General features: G+C 32.9%; 1 protein-coding gene across 2 annotated transcripts in view; it reads left to right on the forward strand.

The window, feature by feature from the left end:
- Nucleotides 1–14,876, forward strand: part of LOC123272582 (ABC transporter G family member 21) — a 153,816-nt gene that overhangs the window by 38,266 nt on the left and 100,674 nt on the right. For both annotated transcript variants that reach the window (XM_044739480.1, XM_044739481.1), the window contains exon 2: nucleotides 3,512–3,672. In XM_044739480.1, the coding sequence (XP_044595415.1) occupies nucleotides 3,512–3,672 (161 nt within the window). The remainder of the gene's footprint in view (nucleotides 1–3,511; nucleotides 3,673–14,876) is intronic.

The raw sequence follows: 14,876 nt of genomic DNA on the forward strand, positions 1-14,876 counted from the left end.
TTTCGTTTATCAGTTATCTTCTTGAGTGCCTCTTGGTATACTGGGCATCTGCTTGTGCCGGCATGATGGGCGTTATTCTCTGTACCGGGTTGATCCGCACACAGTGCGCATTTAGCAGGCTTATTACATTCGGCGATTTTGTGTCCCTCTTCTCCACATTTAATGCAAAGTTTGAAGCGGTCGACTTCACTTGTGCACTGAACCGCACGGTGTCCAAAATGCCAGCATTTATAACATCGGACTGGTCTTAGTACTGTTCTAATACGACAATTGGTCCAGCCGATCCTAATCTTGCTGTGTTCTCCTACCACTTTCTGCGCTACCGTTGCTGCCAGAGTCACCGACGCAATTTGTGTTCTGCTACGTAAGACCTTACGAATTTTAATGGCCTCTACTGTTATACCACAATCGTTTCCAGCTGCCTCTTGTAAAGCTGTTAGAATGTCATCTTTAGTTGTAGTATCGTCAATATCGCGAATTTCCAGGTCTTCTTCAGGTCCTGTACTAATGACATTTGCGTCCTCCTGAAGTATTCCCGCGATAGTCTTCTGCAGGTCTTTACCTCTATCACTACTGCCGTTCGACAGCGTGATGAGAATGTTCCCTGTCGCGGTCCTGCGTATCTTCTCGACTGTGTTGCGGACCTGATCCGGGCGAACGTCCGTTTTGATCCGTGTAAGTATTTCAGAATACTTATCTTTGTTCGCTGGACGGATAATAAGTGCCTCCGATCTCGTTGCTGTTCTTCTTGGGTTCTGGTTCGGCTTCTGTGGAGGCACCAGAGGTTTTTCTGGGGGCAGTTTCCTGCGCTCCTTCTTCCTGTCCTTTCTGGACTGCACCTTTTCCCAGCCTGGCTTCTTGTTCTGTTCACCAGAGTTTTGTGGAAGATCCTTAACCACTTCCTGCTTCTTGATGGAATGACCAGGTCCAAGGTCTTTCAGCTTCTTGGGAGTATGAAAAGCTCTGCCTTCGGGAGAACGAATTTTTCTTTTCAACTTCCTCAGGTTGCGGCCGTCTTGATCAAAGGATTCAGTCTCTGCCGTTGTGATAGTTTCACTTTCTTCTTCAACGACTGATTCTCCGTCACCTTCGGATCCAGTGTCCATCGCTTCTTCAACAACCACTTGACTGTTTCTCTCCGATGTAGCACAAGGGGTGCGGTGTAATGATGAGCGCCATTCTTCGTCCAGTTTTTTGAAACGTTGAAGTGCGTTCGCTACACTAGTCGTTTTGTTTTTTATCTCCTTGTGGATGTTGACCTTTGACTGAACGAAAACTTTTAACTCGCTGGTCAGTTTCTCTCGGCGTTCCAACGCTTGTAACCGCTTCATTTCAGCGCTCGTTTTAATCGCTGCTTGTTGGGCATGTAGCCCGTTTCCACTCTTGTTTGCTTCCTGTGGGTTACTCATACTTTTTTGATTTACCAGCGCATCGTACGGAGTGGAGCGGGTTGTCATAACTAGGAACGGGTGTACCCTCGGAGATAGTACTCCTACCCCAGTTCCCTGAGGTCTAGCCGACACTTAGCCAGTCCCGGAATACACGGACAGACTAGACTCGCTCGGAGCGGTGAAGATTCCGATCTCTAACACTCACTGCGTACTTCCTGATCAAGGCCCGAAGTGGCTGGCTCCTGATCCACTGCTGCAACTTTCACCTCGGCAGAGCAAGCTCACATCAGCCGTGGCCTGCATCGTCGGAAACTACGATACAGATTCCGGACACTTCCAGTGAGTTACAGCAGGAACCAATCGTCTTGCTAGGTCAGTTAGTGTGACCAACCCATTAAAGGGGAGTTTTGTCCACGGGAGCTTATTTTGTTTGGTTATTTTGCTTGGCTCCTACCCGCTGTACCTCATCAATTAAGAGATTAAGTGTCATCCAAGGACAGCGAGCGTTGTCCCATCCGCTCGGGGAGACGCGCCCGGTAGCAGTATCTCTTCTGCCCCGAGTGTGTGTGTGTGTGTGTGTGTGTGTGTGTGTGTGTGTGTGTGTGTGTGTGTGTGTGTGTGTGTGTGTGGCCGTATGTAAACCTCTCATAACTTTTGAAGAGTTCAACCGATTTCATCGCGGTTGGCACCATTTGAAAGGGCTTGACTAAACTTAGATTTTGAATACCATTTGGACCGATTCAAACCAGTAGATTTTGAGAAATCTCAAAAAAACTACAAAAAAATTTTTTTAAATGGGGTTTTTTTGGAATTACTTTTAAATGGCTTTACCGATCAATTCCAAAATCTAATCAGCTCTTAAGATAAAAAAACTACGTTGGTCACCGCAAGCCCAGTCAAAATCGGTTGATTCGTTTGTGAGTTATCGTTGTCGAAAAAAAAACCGAAAAAAGTGTTTTTTTCGGAATTACTTCGAAATTCCTAGCTCGATCGATTTGAACTTAAAGATTTTTTATAGGGCTTTAAAAACTGCATCGAATGCCGCCAACCGCGTGAAAATTGGTTCGTTTATTCAAAAGTTATTGTCGTTTGAAAATTCCAAAAATTGTGTTTTACTAAACTGCTATTAGAGTTTTAAGCTCGAAGAGCTCAAAATGACACAAAAATCATATTTTTAAACTCGAAGGACTCAAAAACGTAATGTGTAACTTTGAGCGCTTAAGTACAAAATGAGCAGGAAGTTGCAGGGATGGCCTTTAGACTCAACCGTCATCCTAATTTTTTTTTTTCTTTGGTAAATCGACATTTTACGATGAAAGAAAACTTTTTACCAAATTTCTTTTGAATTGAGAGGAGTTGATTCCAACACTTGGTTCATTTAACATGGTGCAAAAATGACGTTTCGACTGCAAAAATTCAATAAACAATTAAATAAAGAAATTCTTCTAATTGAATAATATAAACTCAAAACTATTTGATCAGGGGAAAACCCACAGACTGTTAATATATCCTTAAATTAAAAAAATATACTAAAAAAAAACTAATAAGGGTCAAACTTGAATTCTTTCCAATCGATTGTTTTTATTAATAAAATTAATTTTATCGAATGCAATTCAACTGACAAATAATTTTGAAATATTTGTTTTCTTGAAAAACTAATAAAAATCAACATATATACAATATATGAAATATAAAATAATTCACAATATCAAATTCTTTCCATTCTTCTCAATCAATAAATAATGCTTCGTTAATTCATCGTTTGATGTTTTATACAACTATAATGAAATTGTATTTTATACAACTATAATTTTACCTGATGTTACTACACTGATAAAAAAATTAACTTTACTTAAAAGAAGATTCTTGAGCTGAAAAAATCATTTTGAAGAGGTTTATCACCTTGATGTAAGTAAAAAAAATGCATTAATTGAGAAATTTTTTTTGGTTTGAGTAAATTTTAGTAGATTCGAGAATTTTTCGTCTCTATTCATGACAATGACTTTTTTAGTCCAAAAATTTTTTTCTTAAGTCAAGTTAGTTTTTTTCCAGTGTATCGAAAAGTTATAAAAAATTGTCAGTAGTTTGTGTCAAAATAATAATATTTTTTGTCGTTTTAGAGTGGAATCTTCAATATTACAATTGGAATGTCCTTTGGATTCTCGTCCAATACAACTAGTTTTTCGAGATTTACAAGTATTTAGAGAGAAGCGTGTTCTTCTTCGCGACGTTGCTGGAGTGGTTAAGCCTGGTGAACTTTTAGCTGTTATGGGACCATCAGGTATAGCAAAATTCTTATTGAAAATTTTTAATTTTTACGCTGCTTCAATCACTCTGCCATTTTGTTTATTAGTTATTCACCATTTAGATAAATGGTATGAATTGTTGAAGGTTGTATACGTCTAATATTCAGAGCGAACGAATTATACAACTTTATTTACTTTAGATTTTTATCTAAAATTTTATTATATTTAATGTTAACTCATTTTTTCTGCTTCAAAGTACACAGAGAAAAAAGAATAGATCTTATTCCAATGTAGAATGGTAACCATTACTATTTTACACAGTAACGGAAATTTTTGTGAGAACCCTGTGTAAATTTGCTAATAGAAATCTTATAAATTGTGATAAAAATATGAACAATCACCCATTCGATGCAGAATTAAATTCTAAACATAATGACATTGTTTTTTTATTTTTTTGATAAAAATTTCAATTTTTTAATAACAAAAAACATGACCAAAATAAAAAATCTCAGTTTTTCGTAAATAACTCCATAACTATAGATGATATCGAAAATCAGAAAAAGATCCTTAAAGAGGAGGAAATTATTGAAAAAAAGTCTTGATTCCCGGAACTCTAGCTTGAAAAACAATCATTTCCGCGCAACTGACGTCGTATTTTAGCATCAGCGCGGCCGTGTGATAAAAGTCGCGTGGAACCCTATTTTCAACATTAAATAAAAATTATTGTTTTTCAAGCTAGAGTTCCGGGAGTCAAGTTTTTTTTTCAGAAATTTCCTCCTCTTCAAGGATCTTTTTTCCGATTTTCGATATCATCTATAACACCGGCCCACAAAAAAAAAAGTACTCTGTACTTTTGACCGGACCTACCTATCTTTACGTATTTCGACGCGCTGAATCCAAATCTGAAGTCAGTTTTGCCCATATACCCTCAAAATTTTGAGTAAAATGCAAAAAACCCAAAAAAAGGCAAAAAATTGCGAAAAACTACAGTCACAGCAATGAAAAAATTTTTTTGGACCTAGATCCCATATGATTTTTATGTATTTCAATTCGTAGAATCTGAATCTAAACGTTTAGTAGCTTCTTGAGCCGTCAAAATTTGAAAAAATTGCAAAAAACTCAAAAAAATTGCAAGAAATCATGAAAAATCGAAATTATCGAGATTAAAAAAATTTTTTGGATTCAGATTGAGTATGATTTTTATGTACTTTGTTCCACTGAATTTGAATCTGAAGTTTTTTCGTCCCATTGACGTTTCAAAATATAAAAAAATCTCAAAAAATCGAGAAAATTGCAGTTATAAATATGAAAAGAATCTATTAAACACGATCTTTAATGACTTAGGTGTATTTTCATGGATGGAATATGATCTTAGAATTGAAAAACTGACAAAATTTTAAAATCTGTAAAAAATAGCATGTAAGGAGAAAATAAAGAACCATGTTTCTGAATTTCGGACTGTCCTTCGTTTGTATCGAACTTTTTTATTTTCAACTGAGCTACGCAGAGGGTTACCCTCTTACCTTTTCTGTTTTCTTCTGTTGTTTTTTATTTGACGTGATAACGTCTTATAAATTGATGAACACTGACAACGCACACGAAAAAGTGTCCCGTTCCGCCTGAGCCTGTGCGTGCAAGCGAGAGCGCGCACCAAGCGATAGAGAGGCCTAAGCGTTGGCTTGTGACACATATATCTCTCTTCTCGCGTGACGTCAGAGCTAGCAGTTAGAATATTGTTCTATAACTAATTGTTCGTGATTATATTTAAACAAATTATTGAAATTGAATTTTCAAAAACTGTAAATAATATTTGAAAATTAACAATTAATGTTTTTAACTAGTTTTAAAAATATTTATATCAAATTATATCAATTATATTAGATTATTATTGTTGATAATATTAATAATTGTTAATAAATAATATTAATTATAAATAAATAAATTAATAATAATTATAAACGACAAATTAATAATATAGTTTGTAACAGGGTAATTTACCCTGTGACGGTAAAACCGCACACGCGTGATAATTAGTCGACGCAGCACTGGCGCGTCTCGGTCTTCGGGACCCGACTAGCATTAAGTGGGGGAAATTTTGGGTTTCTTGGTCAGTTGAGTAGCGGCGACAAGACAGAAGTAGTGCAGTGTCCACTGAAGCAACATCACCAGCCAAAGTATCCAAAAAGAAGGAAGCCGATTCGGTACCAGAGTTTTCTTCAAGTATATAACTTGTTAAGGTATTGAGACTTTTGCCTCTTTGTTGAGCCTTGGGGTGCATACCCGGCTCATTAATAGTACTACTTCTCATTTATTAATTTAATTTTTGGTAATTAAATTGTTTATAATAATTTTGAATTTAATTATTCTAAGAATAATAAAGAATAATAATTATTTATTGAATTAATTTGGTTCGTTAGCAGTTTGAACATTCTTCTTGGGGATTTCATACCCGAGGAATGTTCTAGACCCCTTGGGTTTGGAAGTCGTGAGTAATTGATTTGTTAATTTGGCCAATGATAATTGTTAACATTTTAGATTGGTTTAAATAAATTTATTTTATTAATTAAATTCTGAACATCGAGAAGGTTCCAATCGACACGACATAGTATTCGGTACCCGAGGTCCAAAACGTGCTACGCAGTTACGAACAACGGCGTCCATTTTGAGCGCGCAAATTCCTTTGTGAATTTTACTACGCAACAATTTACAAAATTAACAACTGGACTATTATTATAAATTATAACAATTGAATTATCATTTAATTATTATTTTTTATTGTTTTATAATATTGTTTATTTGAAAAGTATTTTATTTACTGAAAATTTAATTATTGAGAATTGGCTACTGAACTTCGACGCAATTAAGATTGGATACCCGTGGATAATTTTTCGTGAATTTATTTTACATTGAGATAATTTGTTTTATTAATTATTTATAAATCGAAAAATTCCACGTGGTCATTTTATACATTGAACTATTGAAGACTAAAATTGTTATTTTATTGGAATTATTTATAAAAATATTTAACGGCGTGGATTAAGTCCCAGAAAATTAGTTAGAATTTTATAAAGAGTATTCTTAAGAATTTATTCAAAGTTTAAGAAATAAATTACGAGTTGAATTGAAATAAATTTATGCGTCGATATTGTTCTTAAAAATTTATTTAATGTTGAGTATTAAACTCGTGTTAATTTTGGAAGAAGCTTAGGCGTCGTTTTAATCCGAAGTTATTGAAGGTTCTGTTTTATTAATAGTGGAAATTGTTTATGATTTTAATTGAGAGCTAATGACTGGAAAAATTGTAGTAAAGTTAACGTTATAAGTTTTGGAGTTCAATTTTATAAGTTCGGGAGTAAAAAGTAAAGTAGAGTCAGTGTGTGTGAAGACGCGTGGGTTATGTGTGTGTGAGTGTTAACAGCGTTCCTTCGCATACGATTAGTCTCTTTGCGGAGTACTTCGCTGTTATCTAAGAAGTTCTGGGCAGCCGTTAGTTAGGCTGTTAGTTTTAAGAGGTCCTGGTCAGCCGTTAGTTAGGCTGTTAATTTTAAGAAGTTCTGGCCAGCCGTTAGTTAGGCTGTTAGTTTTAAGAGGTCCTGGTCAGCCGTTAGGTAGGCTGTTAATTTTAAGAAGTTCTGGTCAGCCGTTAGTTAGGCTGTTAGTTTTAAGAGGTCCTGGTCAGCCGTTAGTTAGGCTGTAGTCTTAAGTTGTTAATTGTAGTGTGAGTGCGTGAGTGATCACCATTTGTTATTTTATATGGTTAATAAATATCGATATATTGTTAAATAAAAATTTATTTCTTTCAGATCACCTTCCTCCACTCTCTCTCCCTGTAGATTATAAGCTCAGCTCTGGTTTCCGGTTCCAGGAACCGAGATACAAAATCCTGGTGGCGCCCTTGTTAATTTAGAATTATTTTTGCTAGGTATTGTTATATTTTATTAAATTAATTAAGGGGCCAATGAACAGGCAAAAAAAAACACCTGTTACAAGTTAATAATAAAATAATGATAAATTGATAAAATAATTAATATTAATTATGAATAATAATAATTAAATCAATTATCAAATTATTGTATTAATTTTTGATTAACAATGTATCAATAAGTCCTTTTTTTTATTAAAATAATTTTTAAATATCCAAAATTTTTTAATTTTTAAATACAAAATAATGATAAATCAGTGATAATAATTCAATTCAATTCATAAAAGTATGCAATTTTTCATCAATGTTTCTTTATGACGTTATCACGTTAAACTATCGTCCGTAAACCGACTTTACAGACAACCAATTTTTTTTAGCATCCAGCAAAATATTGATTGAACTTGATTAAATTTATTTCTATCGAAAAATCTTTTAAAAACCTTGCGAAGATAAGGAACGATCTTTTTGATTTTAAGCTGTTCTTCGCTTATGTCGAATCCTTTTGTCTTCGAATGACCTACGCAAAAGGTTTCTTTTTTGCTTTCTGTTTTCATCGGGTATATCTCTCTTCAGTGTCCAGCAATGATCTGCCATCATATTGACATTTCACTTTCTTTGATATCGACTCTCTATTTCACTCATGTCTTGGTGGAATTTTTTGCCTTGCTCTTCACTATAGTCACCAAGATTTTCAGGAAAATATTGAAGGTGAGAGTGTAAGAAATGCAATTTAAAATTCATTAAGCAACCCAGAGCATCGTAATTCTCCAACAACTCTTCAACTAAATTTTCGTAATTTTTACTCTTATTATTTCCCAAAAAATTTTGTGACACATCTTTAAAACTCAACCATGCTGCTCTTTCAATGTCGTTCATTTCATAAACGAAGTTATCGTCTAGAAACAAAGTCCGAATTTGAAGCCCATCGAAAATTCCTTCTTTTAATTTGGCATCACTTATCGCTGGGAACTTTTCTCCCAAATATGTAAAACAATTGCTATTTTTTTCCAGAGCTTTGACGAACTGCTTCATAAGACCAAGCTTAATATGAAGTGGTGGTAGTAGGTATTTAGAAGGATCAATTAACGGTGTTCGTATCACATTTTGAAAACCAGGATCCAAGTTCGCTCTCGATGGCCATTTTTTCTTCACATAGTGATTTTTCCGATCTCGACTATCCCATAAACATAAAAAGCAAGGATATTTTGTAAACCCTGATTGTTGACCTAACAGAAGTGTTGCAATTTTCAAATCACGACGAATTTTCCATTGATGCTCCGAATACTTTATTTAATTTAATACAATCTGTAAATTTTCATAAGTTTCTTTAAGTTTGATCGCGTAGGCTATTGGAATTGGTGCATATGTGTTTCCGTTATGAAGAAGGCCAGCTTTTAGACTTCTCTTTGATGAATCAATAAAAAGCCTTCATTCATCGTCTTTGTATGTGTTCGGTTTTAATTCATCAACCACACCTTTTCCATCTGAACAGTAAACCAATGAATTTTTGTTATCGTTATTGAAAAATTTTCGGAACTCTTTTTCCCTATCGCGATAAAAATAAGTTGATGTTCCTTTAGTTAATAAATTTTTCTTCTTCAATACAACCGTTAAATGTTTAGATCCCTCTTTGGATAGCCCTATATCTCACAAAAGGTCATTTAATTCTAGTTGGTCGAAGGTTTCAGAGTCTTTATTTTGACCGAAATCGGGCAAGTATTCTTCGTCCTCAAAACTGTTGTCTTCATAGACGTCGTCAGATTGCATTTCTTCTTCGCTCTCATCTATCGGCTCAAGAGTAGCACTTTCTTGAGATTCGACACAAGCGAATAACAGCTTAAAATCACAAGGCCGTTCCTTATCTTCGCAAGGTTTTTAAAAGATTTTTCGATAGAAATAAATTTAATCAAGTTCAAACAATATTTTGCTGGATGCTAAAAAAAGAAATACCAGAAGAAAACAGAAAAGGTAAGAGGGGAACCCTCTGCGTAGCTCATTTGAAGATAAAAAAGTTCGATACAAACGAAGGACAGTCCGAAATTCGAAAACATGGTTCTTTATTTTCTCCTTACATACTATTTTTTACAGATTTTAAAATTTTGTCAGTTTTTCAATTCTAAGATCATATTCCATCCATGAAAATACACCTAACCCGGGAAAAATGATCAGGACTGATCAGAATCATATCTGATCAGGCCTGAAATCCGACCTGATCAGGCCTGTTCATGTATGATCAGGCCTGAAATTAGGCCTGATCAGACCTGTCCGTGCCTGTTCATGTCTGAACCGTTAAATATGCTCAGACCTGATCAGACCTGTTCATGTCTGAAGTGTTAAATACGCTCAGACCTGATCATGCCTGCTCATGTCTGTTCATGCCTGTTCATGTCTGAAGCATTAAATACGCCCAGACCTGATCAAGCCTGTTCATGTCTGAAGTATTAAATATGCTCAGACCTGATCAGACCTGTCCATGCCTGTTCATGTCTAAAGCGTTAAATACGCTCAGACCGAATCAAACCTGTCCATGTCTAATCATGTCTGATCTAGCCTAAAATAGATAAGGATTAAAACTCCATATATCAGCTGACAAGAACTGTTCATGCATGATTTGCCCTCTTAAATGATATTTTAAGTCTGGAAGAAAAATTTTATCGAACTATAGACTGCAGTTCTATTTTTAAAATTAATTTGTTTCGTATGACGTATCAGTTTCTATACCTTTATAAATTTTAAATGTACAACTTTCATATAAAATTTCGGCTTATATAAGCATGAACTTTTTAATTTTCCATGCCAAAACGATGATTTTTAACGATGAATTTTGACGCAGTGACATAAAATTTTTTACTGTGTTCTATTGAATACGCGAAAAATAAGATTATTTATTAAAAGTTTGAGTTTGATACCGCACGGAAAAAAGTACACTGTAATAAATAATAGTCGAGTTGTAATAAGTAATGATCAACTGATAAAAATTACCATTTCAAACAGTAAAATCGTGATTTTACTAGTCACAATGTAATATTTATTATTTAAATGCTACAATTTATTGTTTACACGCTAAAAAATACTATTTCAAACAGTAATATTCGCTACGTGAAAGTCGAAAATGTTAAAGTATAATAATTAAGAACTTTGACTTTGATATTTATCATTTCGTATGTAAAAAATGATCGTATGATATGTAAAAAATATAAACTACAGTTAGTAAATTTCCATACAAGCAACGTCAATATTTACAAAGTAAAATGGTAAATTTTAAACGCAACGCTAAAGATGAAACTGTAATTATTGATGTGCTTGACGGGTAAAATATACATTTTAAAAGTAGAATTTTTACTGTTTCAAACGTTAAATTCTCCGAGTGTAGGACCTTCCCCTTCTCCTCATTTGTAAAGTTAGTGCTCTTGCAGAGCATTAGCATGTACTATCTTTTTTGCCAATGCGCATGACTTTTATAACACGTGTTGGACAGCGCGGACAACCGGAAAATAAAGTTGGGTTATTATGTTGTGATATTTTATGTGTTACAAATAATGTAAAATAAATATAATATAATTAAAAGGTAAGTTATTGATATGTAATATTCACATGTCATATATCATTATTAATATATCATACACATTCTATAATTATGTAAATAATTAAGTTGTGTGAATGTATTTACTTTTTAATTTATTAAACTTTAAAGTTTATATTGTAACCTCTTCATCTTTTATTTTTTTTTAAGGTTTATCTTTGTAAATTAAATCTAGTTAGCTAAGGATAAGTTTTTCTATTCAAGATGAAATTTTTTTAAGAGCTAAATTATCCTCATTAATATATTTATTAATATCTACGTACATGTACTTTATAAATTTATTTTGTCAGTGAATTCAAATATGTCTCGGATTTAATAAGTGATAGTCTTAATAGAATTAAAAAAAAAAAACAAGAAAAGACAAAATAAAAAAAAATTTTTTATCAATAGTTTTTATTGTTAATTTTTGTTAATCCCGATAGCAAATTTAATAAATTATATCCGAAAATAATATTTAAAACTATAAAATTTAAATAGTCAGAGTTGTTATTTACTATTATTATTGTTAAAAATTACTTGGCGTGATATTATAAAATACATATTAAAATGGCGATTTTTACTGTTTGAAACTGTAAAATTTATAAACCCCACTGTTGTTATTTACTATAGTCATAGTCATAATTTACTGGGTACGATAGTATAGACTACACATTGAAACGGCAATTTTTACTGTTTGAAACTGTAATTTTCCAACATGAGAGAGTTGTTAATTACTATAGTGACCGCTAATAATCACTTATTTTGGATATTAAATTATAAATTGTGGCTTTTATACTTTCTACATTGAGATTTGTAATATTTACATTTTTGCCACCCCGATTTTACAGTTTACTTTTTTCCGTGCGTGAAAATACCAAAATATATCAGTTGATGTCGATAGGCGATAAGTCCTTTCAAGGTGTCTGTTATTATTTTAAGCTACCGCCTTGGTCCATTGCAGTAGTGTTAAAAGCTGCTAAATTGTAGAACACACAAATAATTTTTCATTTCCTATACGTTTTAATTAAAAAAAACTTCAATTTTAAAAGAAAACAATAAAATTATAATTGCGGAATAAACCTTGAAGAAATTTTTTTTTTACTTTACAGAGAACCATATGTTAATGGATCGAAAAAAATACATAGCCGTCCCAAATGAATCACTCTAATATACACAGTAAAAAATTTTGCGTCATTGCGTCAAAAAATTTTGTGTTAAAAATTTTTGTGTTTTATTAAAATTTTTGTGTTTTACAAAAACGTGTTAAATATTTAACATAAAAATTTTTATCACGAAATTTTTTGACGCAATGACGCGAAATTTTTTACTGTGTATAATTAATTATTAATAATTAATAAATTAAGTACAGAACCCCGTTAACTATAAGGATAAGTCATGTATAAAATTTAAATTACTTAAAGTAGTTTAAAAGGTACATTACAGATAAGATGAGTCATTGGGTCAACAGGTAAAGTATCAGTCTGAAGATCGCAACGTACATGGTTCGAATCTCCGTCGGCACCAATTTTTTTTTTTTTTTTTTATGGACTTGATCCAGTCAGACATGAATAGGTCTGATCAGACATGAACATACCTGGCCAGGTCTGATCAGACCCGGTCATTTTTCATATCTGATCAGACCTGAAGACTCATGCCTGCCCGGGAAAAAATGATCAGGACTGATCAGACCTGTTCATATCTGATCAGGCCTGAAATTAGACCTGAGCAGACCTGTTCATATCTGATCAGGCCTGAAATTAGACCTGAGCAGGCCTGTTCATGTATGATCAGGCCTGAAATTATACCTGATCAGACCTGTTCATGCCTGTTCATGTCTGAAGCATTAAATACGCTCAGACCTGATCAGACCTGTTCATGCCTGCTCATGTCTGTTCATGTCTGAAGCGTTAAATTCGTTCAGACCTGATCAGACCTGTTCATGCCTGCTCATGCCTGCTCATGTCTGTTCATGTCTGAAGCGTTAAATACGTTCAGACCTGATCAGACCTGTTCATGCCTGCTCATGTCTGTTCATGTCTGAAGCGTTAAATCCGTTCAGACCTGTTCATGCCTGTTCATGTCTGAAGCATTAAATACGCTCAGACCTGATCAGACCTGTTCATGCCTGCTCATGTCTGTTCATGTCTGAAGCGTTAAATACGCTCAGACCTGATCAGACCTGTCCATGTCTGATATCTAGCCAACACTGAGAGACAATTTTATTTAATAGTAATGAAATTTTATTACTATTTAATAAAACGTTTATTTGGCTAATCCCAAATAAAAATTTATTAAATATTAATTAAATTTCCTTAAATACTAATAAAAATTTTATTAAATACTAATAAATGTTTCTTAGTATGTAATGAATATTTATCTACATGTAATATAAAGAAAATTCATTAATCAACTAACTAACAAGTATTGATCAGTAATTAATTGAATAAATAATTAAGTAAAATTGAATTTTGTCGGAACTATATTTTGAAATACAAAGTCTACAACTGTTGTTATCCGAGTGGATGTTAATTTTTATGCACTTAAATTTAAAAATTTCACAAATGAATCGATAAGAGTTAGACATTATTTAATAAAATGAAAACAGAAGCAGAAAACCAGACAATGTAGGGGCGCATTTGTTAAAAATAAAGACTATGATTTCATAAATTCAATCGAATATTTATTTATTTTTATTATTTAAAATCTCTACATGTGATTCGTCATGAAGTAAACAAATAGGTTAGGTTAGGATGTCTTGTTAAAAAATCTTAATACTATTTATTAAAAGACTTTACTGTGAAAATATATTTGAATATATTATAATTAATTGATGAATATTAATTTTTTTTTGAGATTATTTCTTTTAATGACTTAATATTCGTATTAATGACAGCAAACGAAAGCGTCGTTCGTGGTTATTTTAATAAACACATATTAGTATTTAAAGAAAATTTTATTAAATACTTATGAAATTTTATTAAATACTAATATAATTTTATTTATATGAAATATAATTTTATTAATATTAACTAAATTTTTTCAAGTCCAAATAAACTGTTTTATTACTATTGAATAAAATTATCTCTCAGTGTAGAACTAAATGTTAATGGAGCGAAAAAAAATACATAGCCGTTCCGAATAAATCACTGTAATATATGATTAATTATTAATAATTAATAAATTAGGTATAGAACTCCGTTAACTATAAGGATAAATCATGTATAAAATTTGAATTACTTGAAGTAGCTCGAAAGATACTCTCAAGTTAAGATGAATCATTTGGTCAAGAGGTAAAGTGTCAGTCTGAAGAGCGCGAGGTGTACGGTTCGAATCCCCGTCGGCACCGATTTTTTTTTTTTTTTTATGGACCTGATCGAGTCAGACATGAACAGATCTGATCAGACCTGAACATGCCTGGCCAGGTCTGATCAGACCCGGTCATTTTTCATACCTGATCAGACCTGAAGACTCATGTCTGTTCATGTCTGATCAGATCTGATCATTTTTTCCCGGGATGTTCATATATGATCAGATCTGATCATTTTTTCCCGGGAAGTCATTAACACCGTGTTTCATAGATTGTTTTCATATTTATAACTGCAATTTTCTCGATTTTTTTTATTTTTTGAGATTTTTTTATATTTTAAAACGTCAATGGGACAAAAAAACTTCAGATTCGAATTCAGTGGAACAAAGTACATAAAAATCATACTCAATCTGAATCCAAAAAATTTTTTTAATCTCGATAATTTCGA

The sequence above is a fragment of the Cotesia glomerata genome, linkage group LG10 (genome assembly GCF_020080835.1).
Source record: "Cotesia glomerata isolate CgM1 linkage group LG10, MPM_Cglom_v2.3, whole genome shotgun sequence".
In the NCBI taxonomy this organism is placed as follows: domain Eukaryota; kingdom Metazoa; phylum Arthropoda; class Insecta; order Hymenoptera; family Braconidae; genus Cotesia; species Cotesia glomerata.